This window comes from Tachysurus fulvidraco, chromosome 8, assembly GCF_022655615.1.
Source record: "Tachysurus fulvidraco isolate hzauxx_2018 chromosome 8, HZAU_PFXX_2.0, whole genome shotgun sequence".
In the NCBI taxonomy this organism is placed as follows: Eukaryota; Metazoa; Chordata; class Actinopteri; order Siluriformes; family Bagridae; genus Tachysurus; species Tachysurus fulvidraco.
Window position 1 is genome coordinate 13,195,804 of NC_062525.1, and position 18,813 is coordinate 13,214,616.

Below are 18,813 nucleotides of genomic sequence, written 5' to 3' on the forward strand. Positions count from 1 at the left end.
AGAACTTTTGAAAGAAACGAGAGAAGTGATACCGTTTTGTAGTGATGTCTGATGGATCCAGAACAGGTTTCTTTAGGATGGGAATAACCCTTGCTCTCTAGAATGTACCTGACTAGATGTTATGGATCTATTGATGATAGTGGTAAGGAAGGCCAGAAGGTCTTGCAAGATTTTCTGGAGCATAGTGGAAGGGAGAGGATACAATGGGCAGGTTTAAGGATGTTGTTGTTGCTGTTGTTGTTGTTGATTGTGTTGTTATTATGTATTGTTTGGTGTGGTGGATATGAAATTTTAATGAATTAGGTGCCCACAATAAAAACATAAATAAAAATAAATAAATAAAATGTAATGATTGAAACAAATAAACTTAGTTATCTGTCAATTTCTTTCACTAATCTTACCATGAAGAAGAAGAAGAAGAAGAAGAAGAAGAAGAAGAAGATATTTTTAAGCTTTGTTATTGTTGTTATTGTGTATTGTTTGGTGTGGTGGATATGAATTTTGAACGAATTATGTGTCCGTAAACGTTTAGCCAATTAGTGTATATATGACATAGACATTAAATAGGTTATATACTTGAATGTTATCGAATTATTGTATATGAACAGCATTCTGTTGTGTACTTTGTGGTAATATTAATGTTAACAGCAATGTTCACATACTTCTGGCCAAACAGTGGGTCATTAAGTAATAACTGTGCTCCGGTCCAGCAGGGGTCAGTGTTTAGCTCTTGCGTGTCTTTCCACAGAAGAGGAGTGAAACGCGGGGGTTTGTGGGTAGGACGTCTAGGTCAGCCATATTGTCTTCTTCAGCCGCTTGAAGGAGAGAGAGAGGGAGAATGAAGGGGATTCGGGGAATAAGTCAGCTGTCGGTGAGGATTATTATTTTAACTAGTAATTCATTTAGTAAATGCGCTTATAAAAGACGTGCATGTTGAGTTTGTAGTGATTTATTTACCACCCGTTTTGTGTCACCTGACAGGTTGTTTGTACACCGCACACAAGCCCCCACTATACTAAATAGTATGAGAGAATAGTGCGCTGTTATCGGCCCTGTAACGTCCTCATGTACTGTTTAGTATGTTAGTGCTGGTGTATGCGGCTTTACACCTGGATGTTAGCTGCTACCAGGTTGTCTTGTCCTTGCTCATGTAACCCACACACTTAATAGTTTAATATTCGCACACTTTATCCAGTGCAGGTTTTCTTTCAGTTGTATTTCTGAACCGTTAATCGCCATCATAGCAAGTTTGCCAGTAATGATGTCAGTTATGTCCTTTCTCTTGACTGCTAACTGGAGCTAGCAGGTTAGCTCCAGTTAGCAGGTTAGCTCCAGTTAGCAGGTTAGCTCCAGTTAGCAGGTTAGCTCCAGTTAGCAGGTTAGCTCCAGTTAGCAGGTTAGCTCCTGTTAGCAGGTTAGCTCCAGTTAGCAGGTTAGCTCCAGTTAGCAGTTATGTCCTTTATTTTGACTGCTAACTGGAGCTAAAATACTAACTGGAGCTAACTGGTAACTAGAGCTAAAATGCTAACTGGAGCTAACTGCTAACTGGAGCTAACTGGTAACTGAACCTAACCAGCTAAAGTTGCAGGTTCAAACTGTTTTCTTTTTTCCATATAAAGACACCTACTGAGTATTAAAGTGCCCCTGAAATTAGAATTTGGTGATTCAAGGCATTTTCTATCTGTTGTGTAGTGTTGTGAACACCAATACAGTAGTACACCTGAAAAATAAATTATTTTTGAGGCATTCATCAAGCTTTTAGTGATTCAACCTGTATTCACTTTATCTTTGTCTAATTGTAATTCACTCTAGAGCCTCCACATCCTGATGGCTCTACAATTGCAGCTTGTTAGCAGTTAAATTATTTCTTTATTTCGTTGTTGTTTTATTTCATAAGTATTACAGATTTGGTGCTGTTCTATGCCAGAATCCTTTGCTACCTCACACGATTCCATCTAATATATATAGTTCAGCCTTCTCCATCAGTTGGAGTAAATAACATTAAATCAATTAGCAGAATATTTTAGATGAATTACGAATAAGTTTGTTTCTCATCTAGGAAATCTTGAGCTCTTGAGTTACATTTGCTGTGTAAAATAAGTAACGCGTTTCAATGTTCTATCGCTTGGACGTCCCGTATCAACCTACAGAGTCTAATCATGCCGTTTCATATGGACTTTAATCTCTTGGATACTTTACCATCATAAACTGGTGCATTTTTTTCCCCATTCCTAAAATCTCTTCGAGTTAAAGTTAGTACTTTTAGGTTCGTGACATTAACATCCTGTTTTTAGTCTTGAAGATATCTTGCGTTTCTCTGTAAGAATTTTGTTATCGTCTAATGTTATTGTGTTGTGCTTGTGTTTTGACGCAATACACCATGTTTAATTTTATTTTATACATCTAGATGTAGTCAATGTTATTTTGCCAGGCGGATGTTGCTACATGTCTGGCGTATACTGTAACGTCACGTCTTTCTGATTTGCAGAGGAGGCTGTACGCAGCGCAGGCTGCCTGTAAGGTTGAGGTGTCTGAGGTGCTCAAGGTTGTACCACAAGAGGTGCAGGTCAGTAAATGTTCATTCTGTCCATTTCAAACCATGTCTCCTTCACACTCACTAAGGTTTACTTGTACGGACTGATGACAAAAATATCGACCAAGTCAAGTTTGACACTTTTCTGGATTTCTGGAGAAACTCAGGAAAAGGAAAATATCTAAGTCACTTGGAAACCATCAAGAAATTGATATTCACTGATCATGATGCTTGTGCGTTAATGTGACGTGAAAACAAACAGAGAAAGAGGACAAACTGCGAGCGCAGGAACGTGATCAGACTTTACACAGTGCATAAACCCCTCTTTATGAAGATACACGGAATAAAAGTGAATTGTTCAGATCCTTCACCATTTTCCCAACAAGTGAATAGAATAGTCCAAGAGAACAATACACTCCTCACATGGTTCTGGAGCCACTAGAATCTAGTTTGAAAGATCATTTGGTTTTCTACGTGGAACCCATTTCTGGAGACTTGTAGAACTGTGCCAAGGTGCAAAGATCTGGGATCATCTTCAACCTTGTGCTTTGTTTGATCTTCTGTTTATGTTTGTGACCTACCACTTTATTTAGACTCTTTCTTATTGTATTTTCCTTATAGTGTAGGGAACGTCACTAGAACACCTGGTCATTTGTAATATTTCTTTCCTTTTCATTTCTGTGTTCCCTCGTATGTGTTCAGCTGAATTTATCAGGGTGACTAACAGCAGCGCTGGAACATCATCATAGTCATTTTGCTCTCTGACACAGTCATTTTTATTTTAACTCTGTAGTTGACATTTTTGGAGTAATTCTGTCCAGTCTACCAGCTCTGGTTAAAGACCGATCACTTGACCTGTGCACCTTGTACACATGTGTATAATATCAGATTTTGTGGTTCTGAAGGAACTTTATTTGCCAGTGTCTGTCTTCCTCCATTTCTTTTCTTCCAAATGCTATATTATAGAATCATTTGTTTATTTCCTATGCAATTTTTATACCGATGGAGTCAATCAATTCCTCGCCGTAGGTGACCAAATTGCCCAGTGGCCTGGTGATTGCATCCCTGGAGAACTACTCCCCAGCCTCTCGCATCAGCGTTCTTGTGAAAGCTGGCAGCCGCTATGAACCCCATGACAGCCTGGGTATCACACACGTGCTCCGCCTGGCAAGTGGCCTGGTAGGTTGTAATTCTGACCATTTGTGTGCTTGAGTATGTTATTTATGTGGGTGATTAACATGCACTTGTTCACATTGTAGACTACTAAAGGAGCCTCCGCGTTCAGGATCTGCCGTGGCATCGAGGCTGTCGGAGGAAGCCTGGGGTGTGTCCTGTTTCTCTTGCTCGTGTGGTGTTAATATGGTTTGCCTCTTTTCTAACATATGTTGCATATTTCTACGCAGAGTGTCTACAACCCGGGAAACCATGGCCTACACTGTGGACTGTTTGAGAGATCACATGTAAGCATGATGTTTTGATGTATTAAGTGTTTAATATTTGTCGTTAGGTGTACAGTATATATTTTAGATCGTTTGTCTGTCTGATTTCAGTGACACAGTCATGGAGTATCTGATCAACGTGACCACTGCACCAGAGTTTCGGCCATGGGAGGTCTCTGAACTCACTCCAAGGGTAAAAGTGGACAACGCCATCGCCAGCCAGAACCCACAGATTGGTATGTTGCTGTACGGATCATTTGTACTTCCTGTCCTCTCTGTAGTAAGGAAATCCAATCAAAACTATTAAAGGAGCTGACAGGGACTGAGCTTCTTCAAGCTAAATAAGATGCACCTTTTATTCTTCCCGCGATGGGGGAAATTTCTCTGTTATAGCAGCAAAGAAAAAGAAATACAAGTGCTCAGAGGCTACATGCAGCAGTTACAAGCAGCTAGTGGAAATACACATGATGGAATAATTTAAGGACGATTGGGGGTAGACACAACCCAATAGGATAAGTAGAGAGCAGGTGGTTGTATAACAATAATAAATAGTCATGGTACTATCAGGGAGGTTCCAGTCTAAACCAAGCCTGAATATGGATTTGACTTTATTTTATTTTCCTAAATAAACTTAACACCAATGTTCTTGTGCTGTTACAGATTTCACAGGATACACTTTGCCTTAAAGCATCCACTACTGACATCATTGTCATATACAAACACTATAAACTGAAGCTACATCATAACAGTGATGATTATATTAGCAGAGCGAAACATAAAATCATCATTAAAAAATAAATAAATAAAAAGCAAACATCTGATCATGTAGACAGGATTACACAAAGTATGTCTACATTAGTCCAGTGACTTAAATATATTTTTAAAATTACTACATGGAATATTACATGGAATACTGCTTTGTGTATTTATTGTTTATTCGTCCTGAATGTGTAAGATGTTGCGATGTTATAGCAGATAGAACTCGATCAGTGGTCGAGTCCCATCTCAGTAGTGAAGGCTTAGTGAGCAAGGCTGAATAATTCCAAGTCTCTTTGGGTAATGTTGATGTCTCTCTGTTTGTCCAAGGTCTCCTTGAGAGTCTGCATGCTGCTGCTTATAAGAACGGCCTTTCCAACTCTCTGTACTGCCCAGAGTACATGGTGGGCAAAATCACCTCAGATCAGGTGAGAACCAAACTGTTTTATATGTGTGTGTGTAATATATATATACACACATACAAATATATATTAAATATATGTTCTGACTATTTCACTTGTGTGTGTTTTTTCCCCCCACCTTCCACAGCTGCAAGCATTTGTTCAGAACAATTTTACCAGCGCAAGAATGGCACTCGTTGGACTTGGTATGATGTTATTTTGTGTATTTTCTTTACTGGGTTAATTTAGTCGATACATATTTATCTAGTCAAAAAGTTGTGCAGTATCAGGAAGATCATTTGCTTAAAGTAAGCAGCATTGAGCTCCGATTGATCACGTGACCGAAACACCAATGTGTTTTATAGGTGTGGACCATACTGTTCTCAGACAAGTAGGAGAGCAGTTCCTCAACATCCGGAGTGGCGCAGGCGCTGTCGGGTCCGAAGCCCTGTATCGTGGAGGTAATGCCACAAACATTTCCATTACAAACTAATACATATTCCAACAAATTAACCTGTACCATTCAGTAGCTTTAAGTCTTAGTTGTCGCAAGCATTTAAAAACACTTGTCCTTTATTAATTTTTTATTTTACTTATACCCGTAGAGCTGTGGTTCTCAAAGTGGGCTCTGAAATATAACCTGGGCTTCTTTTATGTTCTTACAGTGTTAAAGAACTATACACTGTGCTTATTAATGCTTTTATATTTATTCTTAAGTTCTTATAGGGCCTTTTTACACCTGGTCACATACTGTTTAGCATTTACTGTTTGTTGCATATTCGCTGGCGGCAGCAGAGCATTTTAAGACCCAACGAGACACCTGGGTGAAAAGCACTTGCGAGTGACGTACTTCCGTTTGGGAGGAGTATAGCGCTGACGTATGTGGCTTGAACAACCACATTTATTTTCACCTGTCCAGTTTCATCTGAAATGCGTCCCAGACCACCTCCTGAACTGGTTTGAACGATCAGATTTATATTCGTCTCAAAAACGTTTCAGAGGGCATTTAGACCTGGTCTTTTTACCATCGGATAGCTATCGGATAACAAAAAACGCATGAAGTGACCAGGTGTAAAAAGCCTTGTCCTGTAAAAAGGACAAGTTGCACAGAAATCTGTTGGAGTATGTTCATTAAATAAATCTTGGTGGCCACCTGCACTAGAGATCATTACTCATTATTGTGTATTACAAAACTGACATGATATACAGTACATATAAAGTGAAATTGTTTGTATGTGCTCAGTAAGCTTATAAGCCCCATCGTGTTTATACAGGTGAGCTGCGAACTCAAACAGGAGGCAGCCTGGTGCATTCGGCTGTGGTGAGTGAGAGCGCAGTGGCCAGCTCTGCAGAGGCCATAGCTTTCGGCGTGCTACAGCATGTTCTGGGAGCTGGACCACACGTCAAGAGAGGCTCCAATACCACCAGCAAACTGAGCCAGGCCATCTCCAAAGCTACAGTTCAGCCCTTTGACGTAAGTGAAGTCTCACTCCAGATTGAACAACCTTTTTTGGGTTCTGTCAGTATGACTGGACTTCCTGTGTGCTCGTTTTAAATTACTAGCTTAAAATGAGTGGCAGCTTTTGACTGAATGGGGATATTTATGTACAGATCAGGTGAAAAATTAACCAGATTATCTGATCATATGCAGCGTCATGCATTACACAGGTTGGTGATGATGGAGCGTATTGAGCGAAGGCTCTAATGGCTTTGCAAATCAGTGCCGGTTATGAGAAACCTACACAAGACAAGCGAGCAAACATCATTGTCGAGAACACACTGATCTCATTTTTCTAATTTTCTTTGTGGTGCATCTGTAATATCAGCTGTAGAATGGTTTAAATGGTTTTGTTAGAACATACCATCCTGCTGACACACTTGCGTCTTAGCTTAAGATGTTCTGTGGTTGTTGTTTTTTTTTTTATTTATTTATTTAAATAAGCTCTTGCCTTTTGTCTTCTTTTTGTATTGTTCATCTTGGTTTATTATTATTATTATTGCTTACGTATTCATTTTAAATTACCATGTTAAATGACATTATATCACAGGCAGCAGTTTTTAACACTTTATCACAGTATGGTCAATATTTGTCCTCAACAGGCTTCCGCATTCAACGCCAGTTACTCTGACTCCGGGCTGTTTGGCATCTACACCATCTCTCAGGCTGATTCAACTAGAGATGTGAGTCAGATTTACATTCAAATTACCCAGTGTCAGCTGCCTAATTCTGCAATACCATCTGACAAATTCTGCACTCATGGCCAGTCGTCTCTTACCTTTTCTTCTGGCTTTGTTTTGTCAGGTGATCAAGGCTGCTGTCGGCCAAGTCGGTGCTATTGCACAAGGAAACCTGGCTGCAGAGGATCTCAGCAGAGCCAAGTGAGTGTCTAAGAAACATCTGCTTTGGATTATGATTTCAAATTCTTGAAATGTGTCTTTTGTGTCCAGGACCCAGTTGAAGACTGAGTACCTCATGTCCATGGAGACCTCAGAAGGCCTGTTGGAGGCTATCGGGATGCAGGCACTGACCGAAGGCACCTACCATACTCCAGAGGCGATAATCCAAAAAATCAATGCTGTGTCTTCAAGTGATGTTGTTAATGTAAGCAACAACCCTATAGCTTGGTTTTAGTTACTTAGAAACAATCACATTTAACAAACGTTTTTGTTGGTCTTTAGGCGGCGAAAAAGTTTATGTCTGGGAAAAAGTCGATGGCTTCCAGCGGGCACCTGGTTAACACGCCCTTCGTGGATGAAATCTGAACGTCCTTCAGTGAATGTCCCCTAATTATTTTGCCACCTCTTCTTATCTCTTTATTAAAAATACCACAGAAAGGTCAACAGACCCTCACATACCATCACACACAAAGTGACGTGGTCATCTCCAGTCGCCGTTAAAATATCCTTTGTGGAAACAGCAATGATGAGACATCACGCTAGTCCATTTGAAATGTATAGCACATGTAAACTAAAGAATAAAGTGTATTAGAAAAAAAAGTTAAGTGTGTATTGTGATATTTCTGAGCTCACGTAGCTTCACGGTGTGAATCGTCTGCTTGTGTCTCAAGGTCCTGTGCCTTCGATCTCTGCATTTAGGTTGACTGACCATGTAGATGATGATTGAGTCGGTGTTCCTCTAGGATCGGCTCTGGGTCCAGCTTTGTCCAGATCATGAAAAAAAAGAGTGAACAAATTGATTAAAAAAAACTTTTGAAGCTTTTTTTATTATGTCGATTAAGTTGAAAAAGCGTGCAAAAAGATGTATTTTTCCACTAAATTCTGTCATTTTTAAACCATCAGATTTTATGATGTTTTTGTAATAAATTGTCCTGGGTTTCTTCTCATTCGTGTGCATATAGAGGTGTGTAAACAAAACAAAAGTGCCTCATTATGGAATAAAAGGTTTTATTTATATGCATAATTAATTCAAGGTTATGAAATATTTCTTGGATGAATCTATTGTACTAAAATAAACACTGTATTTTGATTTATTTTAGTCTCGGTTCTATGTAACAGACGTCAACAGTGACGCTGATGGATCCAGACCCACCCGTATTTGTACTGAAATCCCGTTGCTCCTTTTCCCCAGGGAACAAAATCTCGCGCGATTTGCACGATGATTTAAGACCCGCGCGTGTCTGTGAAAATGCTTCAGTTTGCACAACAAAGGAACAGCAGAAAATCCTCCGAAGAGTGGGTACATTAGTAGGTATATTTAAGGCGCTGATCAGGCACTCGGGTTGTCTATGTAAGGATATTTTTGTGTGTTTATTCTTATCCAGTTTTCAGATCGTACACGATGATGTGTTATGAAAGGCACGAGCGCTGAAAGGGGCGCAAGCGCTCGCGCATTCATCACCTGGCTTCATAACGCCTCTATAACGCTGAGGGGATTGGATGTATCTGATGACTGCCGGTGTGCATGGTGTATTTTGGTTTAAAAGCAATTAATGAGAAAGTTGCATCACAGCATTTGACCCGAGAAGATCCCAGACGCACTTTAAGGCCACATCATTGCTGTTTTTGAAATTATGGGAAATGGATAAACTCACCATAATTTCAGGATGTCTGTTTCTTGCTGCTGATATTTTTGCAATTGCCAGCGTTGTGAACCCAGACTGGATCAACACGGGAGAAGAAGAAGGTAAAACATGTAGTCATCTACTTTCACCATGAAATCACCATGAAAAACTATTCCAGATCTTCTACTTCCTCTCCCTTCAGACCCCCAGTACTATAGTCTTCCATCCATCTCAAACTTTCTGTCCATACGTCTTCTATAACCTGTACAGTACATCATGCATGGTGGGAGATTCAGAAGTATCTGTTTCTATCACTAGTGTCACTGCTTAATGATTTCCATTCCATCTTATTTGTGTGTAGATTGTGTACCATAGATGCTCTAATAGTTCCCGATGTGGTCAAAATACCAGTGATAATGACTGGTCTTTCTTGATAAAGACCTTTAAATGATTCTAAGCTTTTAAAATAATAATGGTGGACCACTGAAATGCTGTTCTGTTAAGAAGGAAATATCTCAACTCAATATAAAAACTATCACATATAAAGGTAACATATTTTGTACCAGTTGCTGACTGGTGTAGTTTAGGTGACATCTAAGGTGCATAATTGTTCTTCAAAGAGTGTTGAAGTGCCTATAAATTATTTAAAAAAAAAATAGTATAGTTTTAAATGGTACCATGCCAGTGACATTTCACAGTTTAAAAAATATATATAACCCAAGTGTGATAAAATTTATTTTAATATAAATCTTTTAGTTTTCTGGAGTTATCTTACACAGGGTCACGGGGAAACTGGTCTCAGGGCAAGAGGTGGGGCAGACCCCGGACATGGTGCCAACCCATTTCAGGGAACAATCATACACATGCTCACACTTTACAGACAATTTAGAGTTGTTAATCAGCCTACAAGATTTGTCTTTGGATTTGGAGAGGAAACCCCTGAAGCACAGGGAGAACATGAAAATTATATGCTCACAGGTGGAGGCAAGAATCGAACCACCAACCACGGTGGAGTCCATAAAAGTACATGGGGTATGTGTGACATTATAAATCTATTGGCACTATATACACACACACAAGCAATCATCATCCTATTTTCAAGTTGTTGAAAGTGAGCAGAGTGGGCAAAGTGAGACAAGATTGTGAAGGGGGTACGAATCCTCACCACAGGTCCGTGTTCTGGATCTCTTGTACGCCCTGCAGCATACTTGCGGTGTTGCACCATGTCCTCTATGTTTCCTCCAGGTTCTCTTCGTTGCCTCCCAGAAGCACAATAGTAGGTGGCTTGTCTGCTGTAAAAGTGCGAACATGTGTGGGTATGATACATACTGTACCCATTGTGGTCAAGCTCATCCTAGTTTAAAATTTCTCCAAGGACTGTGGAAACTAAAGCATAATATAATACATAACAAAGTTCAGGCAGAAGTTAAAGCCAAAGTTAATGGCTAAAGTCAAATATATTCACCAAATCTCAAAGATATGTGATATTCAGTTAGTTCTGAAAAACGTTTGTATCCGTTGAGAGCGATTAGCCATTATTTGCTAAGTGATTACCTTAGAAAAAACTGGAAGAGACCACTTTAACCAGTCGACTGACCTCACAGGATGTGATGGACGTCATCATGGTCACACATGTCCACTTATCAAGAATACGGTGAAGCATGACTCATCCAACCGGATCTCATTTTCCACAAATTTTTAGACCAGTGCTGATGAATTCTGTATCCCTAAACTCAAACATGCATTTGTTTAGTAATAAAGTCTTTATGCACCCTAGTGATGTAACCAAGTCCAAGCACATTAGTCTGGATTAAAATACAGATATAATATTATCACAGTTATAAAGATATGATAAAGGCTTCAGATATGAAGAGGCTTCAGATATGAAAAGGTTGTCAGAAATATGGTTGGTCTAGAGGATTTTATCCAGACTGGGATCTCGTGGGATGCAACAGAAGAGTCATGTGAGCGAGAGGTTTATATTACTGTCATGGTGCAAGCAAGAAGCTTCTTTTTTTTTTTTTTTTTGATTAACGCAAACAGGGTTTTGTGACCGGAACAGGGGTGTAGCTAGGAATTTATTTCAGTGGGTTGCGGAAATGTATTAAATAAACTCACACTGTGATCCATACAATTATATTTAACAATGTGATGTGCTCATGCATTTTGAGTGGATACCAAACTGTACCAGGAGCGTCGATGGCACGACTTGCTTATTTAATCATTTGAGGCACAATTTACCCTTTATTGAGCTGGTCATATTAATAAAGTTGCCTTAAAATAAATTACAGTGAGTTCGGCTAAAAGTGATGGAAATTTAAAACATTTTAGATTAATAAAATAGATTATTTTTGTCTTCTTGCAGTAAATTTCAATTGTGACTGGCAGCCAATAAAATGTGATTAAACTAACAAATAGTATGGAATCATAATGAGGACTCTGTTGATCTTTTATTGTGTAAACATCATTATACTGTAGCTCAGTTACTGCTCAAAAGTCTTATCTGACATTGAATAACTTTTGGGTTCAGTAACTGCACTAGAATGATGTTAATGTTCATTGGTATTTATAATTAACTCCCTGGGATGATCTTTTGGGGCTGAAGGTCACAATGCTGCATTGCATGCTCAGTCCTGAGCTTTGGTTTGCATGGGTTTGCTTTAAGTTCTTTGGATTTCTCCCGCTAGCCGAAAACGTGTTTGTTAGTGATGTTAGGTATGAATGAATGTGTGAATGGTGGCATGTTATAGACTGCCATCTCATTTGGATGAATTCTCCAACCTTGTCTTGACCAAGAAACACTCGAGATCCACTGAGGCCCTGACCGGACAGAGGTGTAACTAAAGCAGTTACTGAAGATACATGCATTCCAGATTTAGTCCCCCTTCCTATCATAGTAACCTCAACTCTTCTGGGAAGGCTTTCCACTAGATGTCGAAGTGGTGGTTGGCTGTGGTCTTTTGCCTCTTCAGCCACAAAAACATTAGTGAGATCAGACACTGTTTGAACCGAGGAGGTTCAGCCAATTTTACAGATTTGTCCAAAAGTTGTTTAGTAGGATTGAAGTCAGGGGTCTGTGAGGGACACTCAAGTTCTTTTCCTTCACCCTTAGTCCCAATTGGAAACTCTTCAAGAGTTTCAAAGTTGTCATCTGATCGGATTCTGCAGGATCTCCGGGAGAAGTACTGTATGTGCCATTTTTTTTAACGGTCTGCCTTTGTGTTGTGATGCTCTAATTCCCTCATGGAAGAAGGAAAGTGTCGAGTATGGACACATTCACTTTCACACCTTTCTTAAGAGGACAATTAATGGTTGTGCACCAGTCTGTTTTTGCATGGATATCAACTTTACATTTTCAGGCCTTAAACATGATGCTGAACAAAACAAACATTGTTTGCATTACATGTCAGTCAGATGCTTTCTTGGGTGGTCCGTGGCCAATAAAAGCTACTACTTGAACTTTGGCAAACCATGTGTTCCTGAACCTAAACCAGTGAAGGGAACAGGTAAAGCTACAGCATACAAAAACATCCTGTGTATAATCATGCGCTTTGAACATTTTGAGAACAGTTTGGGGGAGAAGCAAATATGGGGTGATGATCGTGTCCAAGAACATACGTATGTGTGATATGTAAAGCATTTGGAACTGGAAAGTATTTCATTTGAGTTAAACATCAGGTCATGGTGCTTTTAATTTGTACCAGAAAATATGGGCTTGTACAAAGCCTTCTGGTTTAGGCTCATCTGTGAATATTCAGGTTTTAATTCAAATCCAAGTTATTTTTTGTGCAAGCCCATATTATCTGTTGATGGGGCAGTAGTGGCTCAAGCGGTTAAGGCTCTGGGTCGTTGATAGGAGGATCAGGGTTCAAGCCCCTGCACTGCCACTGTTGGGCCTTTGATCAAGGCCCTGAACCCTCTCTGCTCCAGGGTACTATATCATGTCTGACCCCAACCTCCAAAGCTGGGATATGGGAAGAAAGTGTAGGTGTGACGAAATAAATTCATTCATTCATTTTCTACCGCTTATCCGAACTACCTCGGGTCACGGGGAGCCTGTGCCTATCTCAGGCGTCATCGGGCATCAAGGCAGGATACACCCTGGACGAAGTACAAAATAAAGTCTTCTATTCTAAATCCAAGACTAATATGACTCTTTGGAGCTGTAAACAGAACAGACACAGAAAACACCCTCAACCTTTCCTCATCACAGTCATATTTCCAGCTCTGTGGACTGATGCCATTCCCAGAGAACATGATGCAGATGTCACTTCAGTCACCATTCCACCCGAAACTCTTTCTATTTTAATAGGTTCTGTGTCTGAGGCTCCTGCACCAATAATAAACGCTCATCTAAGTCGGATAAATGTGTCCCTATTGCTCTCTTTATCCTAAAGCTGGGCCTGGGCAGTATTCTCACAAATTCCACTTTTCTGAAAGGTAAGAAGTGAGTTGCATCATGCAGGACACTCGGGTAAAAGCATCTGTCCTTGTTATATTTCTCCACTCATCTATTCAGGTTTCTTTTCATTTCATTTCTCTCTAGTCTGTATACAGACCGATTTTCTTTTATTACTTATTTCACTCTAGTAAATGTAGGAAATGAACAGGAAGTGCCATACACGTCTAATAAAGACATTCTCCCTCTGGTAAAGCTTCCATTATATTACTCAGTATTAAATTACTAAACCTTCACATTACAGAAATAGTGAGTCACCACAGAGCTTTAGAGGGGTTTATTTAGACTCATTTTCTGCCATTTGTTCAAGCTTAATCCGGCTAGGGTTCTTTTCTTAACAGCCAGCAAAGGTTTTTTACATGTAATCTGATTGAAAGATATTTTTAAAAGTGCTAAATCTATTTCATGGTTTCTTCTCATTCACGCTGAACAATCTCGGGGATCTTCCTCCAGAAAGCACGGCGTAACACAAAGCACAATTTTATTGCAAACAGTCAGTGAGTAAATCTACAGAGATACATGACATGCTCCTTTATGAAACTTTTTCGCAGAAAACTACTTGATTTCAAAAAATTGCAAGCACAGGATAGTTCTCCTACCAGTGAAGACACATACTGTAGGTGTTTACTTGTGATAGCTGTACTCATGGATCCCATCACATGCATCAACCAGGCCTTGAATGTATGTTGTGAAGATGTTATATGATGTGTCATGGTTCAAATCTGAAGACAATCTGCAGAAATTTAGAAAAGAGAGTCATTATGATTATAGTGTGTGTCGTGTGAGGTTTTCTGTTTTACCAGTCTAGCACTGTCAGACCATAAAAATGCTAAGTAGAAGCATCCTGAGGGAAACTTTTAGAGGAACTTGAGCCACAGCTAAACCCAAGGGCTGGAGCATGCGTTTGTACTGAGTTCTCTCTGGAGCTGCAGCCGAAAGTCTGATTTCAGAGGGAGGATATTACACGTCAGCCATGTGGTGCCTTGCATAATCCAGCCACTTTGCCCTATACAGCGGATTTATTAAGCGATGTTGATTCTCTTGTGTGCTTCAGGCGAGTGAGTCATACAACAGCCTGAGTTAAATAAATGGAAAAATATGAAATAAAAAACACCCACATGCATAAATGTAGCCCGTGGATAATGTATAATAGTGTTTTCAGCAGGTGAATCATGAGCCATGGGAAGTTAAACACCACATGAATTATAAAGAGCAATCTCTCAAGCATTATTGTGTGTGAATTATCTTTCTACGCAGGTGCCCTGACCATGGGGCTGGTCCGGCAGTGTCAGACGATTCACGGCAGGGACAGGATATGTTCACCCCCAAGCCTTTCTCCAGAATGGCTCGCCACTCTCTTCTTTATAATCCTGGGCATCATTTCACTGTCCATCACTTGCACTCTGTTGGTGCTGTCACACTGGCATCAGGAGACAGCCAAGTATGCCCGCTGGATTGCTTTCACAGGAAGTGAGTAGTGGTTCTGGAAACACTGATTTATTCAACTCATTCCGTCTAATAAATAAATTAGCATTTTTTTTTTTTTTTTGAAGTACATCTTATTTTAATGAGCTTCTCTTTTCTGTTTCAGTGGTCCTGTTCTGTCTGGCAGCTCTTATATTTCCTACTGGATTTTATATCAGTGAAGTTGGTGGACAACCTTATAAGTTACCCAACAGCACTGTTGTGGGATCTTCATACGTACTTTTTGTCTTATCGATATTTTTCACTATCGTCGGACTGTTGTTTGCTGGGAAAGTCTGTCTGCCTGGCTGACATAAAGCTTCACCACTAATGTGTTTGTTGCAAGCTATAAAGCTTAAAGCATAGGGTCCCATTTCTTAGAAAGCGAAAGACTTGCTTGGAAAGGATGACATCAAGATTTTATATGCACTATGTCATGAATTGTGTATTAGACATGCACTGTATCACTGGAGCTGACAACCTTCTCCGTTGGGTATTGTCTTCTACTGCCAATTATTTTGAAAGAATTCAGTCCTGTTCTTTTTCTTAACGTCGTCCTTGTGATTGTTATCCTTCATGTCATGGCATGTGACAACAATAGTTTAAATACAGTGCACAGTTTTTTTTTAAGATGTTTTTTTTTTTATTAAGGTAAAAGGAGGTAAAAGTGATGTGTTCTTGCTGTACAGGAAAAGTCTATTCGAGCCACAATAGCAACTCTGTCCTTCTCTTCCAGGATGTAATCTCAGCCTGTTATTTATAGCTGAACTCCTGTGCCACTTTCAGTTTTATCCATCTATTTGTGAGATTCATCTGTGTATGAATCGGTCTCGTTTCCTTGGCAACAGCCAGCATTTCGAGAAAGGAAGTGAAAAGCGAGTATCCTCTTTCCTCTTTGCTTCTAAAAACATTCATCTAAAAAGATGAATTCGGTTGAGCCCAATTGTGGTCTAGGCTATAATAATGGTTTTATTTTTTAAAAGGATGTTTATTTTCAGGTTGTTATTTCCCAACATAATGGCAGCATGAGGAAAATCTTTCTGAGTTTACAGTGCACATAATTTTCAGATATTATCTAAGAAATGGTCTATAATCAGTTTATAACAGTTTTGTTATATGTATAATGGACACCCTTAATATTTTCCTCAAGCTCATAGCATGCGTCTGGAGTGGAATCATTCATCAGCAGGATCATGAAGCACTTTATTAGGAACACCTGTACACCTACGTATCCATTCAGTTGCCTCATCAGCCAATTGTGTAGCAACATGACAATGCATAAAATCATGCAGAAGGAGCCAGCGGTTTCAGGTAACATTTAGCCTCAGCCATCAGAATGGGGATTTTCATACACAACAATCTTTAGGGTTTAGTTAGAATTGTGCAACAAAGACATAAACATCCAGTAAGTGTCAGTTCTGCGGATAGAAACGTGTTGTTGATGAAAGAGTACAACAGAAAATGTCCAGACTGTTTCAGAACGGAAGGCAGACAGAAACTCGGATAACTACTCAGTATAAATGTGGTGAGCAGAAATGCATGTCAGAATGAACAATATGTCAAACCTTAAAGGTGAATGGGCTACAACAAAAGACCTAGTTCTTAATCACTGGACCTGAATCCATTAGAACATCTTTGGCATGTGGTACAGCGGGAGATTCACAGTATGAGCATAAGTCCACCTGAAAACATGGACCAGAATCTCAAAGGAATGTTTACCAATAACTTTTGGAATCCTGACACACAAATAAGGTTGATTTGAAGACAGTATTGCCACGTCTATTCTAAGTATTCCCAAGAAAATATAATAATGAAATACTATTTCAGTGAAAACAGCTTGGCAGCGGTGGGATTCGAACCCACGCCATCGAAATGACTGGAGCCTAAATCCAGCGCCTTAGACCACTCGGCCACGCTACCACATTCCAAAAATAAACATCTGGTGCTGCTGATATCTATCATTACAAGCAAATAAAAGACGTAGGCATTAGAGAGCTTTTTTGGGCAATGAGTGGCATTAGAGATTATCATTTCATTTCTACCGCTTATCCGAACTTCTCGGGTCACGGGGAGCCTGTGCCTCAGGCGTCATCGGGCATCAAGGCAGGATACACCCTGGAGGGAGTGCCAACCCATCGCAGGACACACACACTCACGTTAGAGATTATTTATTGAATAATAATAATTATATATATATTTTTATGTACATAATACATATATATTATGGCGTGACACAGTGTTACTAGGAAAAAGAACCAATGAGGTAATAAAATACTATCTTAAAATTCATGGAAGCTGGATAAAGCAGTAAACATGATTACAGAAGAATATCTCCCACACAAGCAGTTAATCACATAACCCAATTGTGTAAACCTACATTTATTTTCAGGGATAGACTATCTAAAGGAATCCGATAAGATTATATTTTTAGTAAAGACCTAAACAGCATCTCGGAATTCTATCAGACAATTCCTGAACAATCCCAGTTTTCTTTTTACAATGGACATCTTCCATTTTTTTGAGGAATGAACGATTAATGTTGCTTAAATAGGTGCAGATTAGATTAGATGGATTAGAGAAGCAATGGGGTTCATCCTGGTGTTCATCAAATAATCATGAAATATGGGAACTTCGCAAAGGTTGTTTGCACCACGTTTACATTTCCAGCATTTCGCAGACCCCCTTATTTGGCAGAACCGACTTACATTATTGAGGGTTAAAGGCCTTGCTCGGGAGCCCAACAATGGCAGCTTAATGGACCTGGGATTGAACTCACAACCTTACGATTGATATTCCAACACCTTATCCACCCCAAGCACTAGGGTGTGCAGAGGCTGGTCCTAAACTTGCCAAATATTGGTTCATATAGCCAAATATATGTATGTGTGTGTGTATATATATATATATATATATATATATATATATATATATATATATATATATATATATATATATATATATATATATTTCCTGAAATATAGCCAGATTAAGACCCACTGCACTTTATAACTACATAACTGTATGTAATTTTATTTACTTATTTATTTTCATTGTTGCATGCTCCAGATTCTCCTTCTATGGAGTGATGCATACTAAGATTTCAGCCTCTAACACAGATTGTTTCTGACCATGATGTCTGCTATGAGCTTCATGATGTACAGTTGGTCATAAATTATTTTAATGGTCTGCTGGTTCATCAAGACCTTTCAGTGAGTTGTTCGGTAAACTCTTCTTCTTCTTCTTCTTCTTCTTCTTCTTCTTCTTCTTCTTCTTCGGAAGTAGCATTTGTCCACGTTTGACAAATTTTGCTATAAAATGTTGCCAGAAATGCTGCCTCATTATGTTACCTTGAAATAAAAAACATAAAACAGCTAAAAGTGCAAATAGCAAAGATGTGCTATTAATTAATGCCCAACTTCATTTAATTCCTCTGTGTCTGTCAACTAGGTGTCAAGATTCATTTAGTTTTTCATGTTGTGCTTCCTATATGGTAATATTTGTAATATAATTTGTAATGTAATGTGTAATTTAGTATATTACTGTAGTTTTCAGTCAGTTTCTGCCTACGTGCACAATTAAATTTGTTACAACTTAACTGTACACATTTTATCTCATTAAATACCATGCAGATCATTGTAATAGCAAACGATTATGTATCTATATGAGTATTAAGGAAATCTGTATACTTTTATATTTCATGGGCATGTGGACATCTGTCTACTGGTTTTAGTGGAACGCT

At 39.2% G+C, this 18,813-nt stretch overlaps 2 protein-coding genes, 1 long non-coding RNA gene and 1 other non-coding gene across 4 annotated transcripts; 2 read left to right on the forward strand and 2 right to left on the reverse strand.

Annotated features, from left to right (window-relative positions):
- The first annotated feature begins 718 nt into the window (after positions 1–718).
- Positions 719–7,998, forward strand: LOC113662700 (cytochrome b-c1 complex subunit 2, mitochondrial). Its single transcript, XM_027177783.2, has 14 exons — positions 719–871; positions 2,489–2,566; positions 3,563–3,712; positions 3,793–3,857; positions 3,937–3,993; positions 4,084–4,208; positions 5,059–5,156; positions 5,278–5,335; positions 5,495–5,590; positions 6,404–6,603; positions 7,230–7,310; positions 7,432–7,508; positions 7,578–7,731; positions 7,809–7,998. Exons 1-14 carry the CDS (start codon positions 839–841, stop codon positions 7,890–7,892), a joined length of 1,356 nt encoding a protein of 451 aa, XP_027033584.2. The 5' UTR covers positions 719–838; the 3' UTR covers positions 7,893–7,998.
- Positions 7,939–10,449, reverse strand: LOC125145353. The gene is made up of 2 exons (XR_007143719.1): positions 10,317–10,449; positions 7,939–8,287 (listed from the first exon to the last, which is right to left on the reverse strand). It is a non-coding gene; the product is annotated as an uncharacterized LOC125145353 (long non-coding RNA).
- Positions 8,742–15,809, forward strand: LOC113662527 (uncharacterized protein C16orf52 homolog A). Its single transcript, XM_027177445.2, has 4 exons — positions 8,742–8,822; positions 8,912–9,273; positions 14,868–15,080; positions 15,202–15,809. Exons 2-4 carry the CDS (start codon positions 9,168–9,170, stop codon positions 15,384–15,386), a joined length of 504 nt encoding a protein of 167 aa, XP_027033246.1. The 5' UTR covers positions 8,742–8,822; positions 8,912–9,167; the 3' UTR covers positions 15,387–15,809.
- Positions 15,810–16,912: 1,103 nt separating this feature from the next.
- trnal-uag lies at positions 16,913–16,994 on the reverse strand. Its single transcript has one exon. It is a non-coding gene; the product is annotated as a tRNA-Leu (tRNA).
- Positions 16,995–18,813: the final 1,819 nt, after the last annotated feature.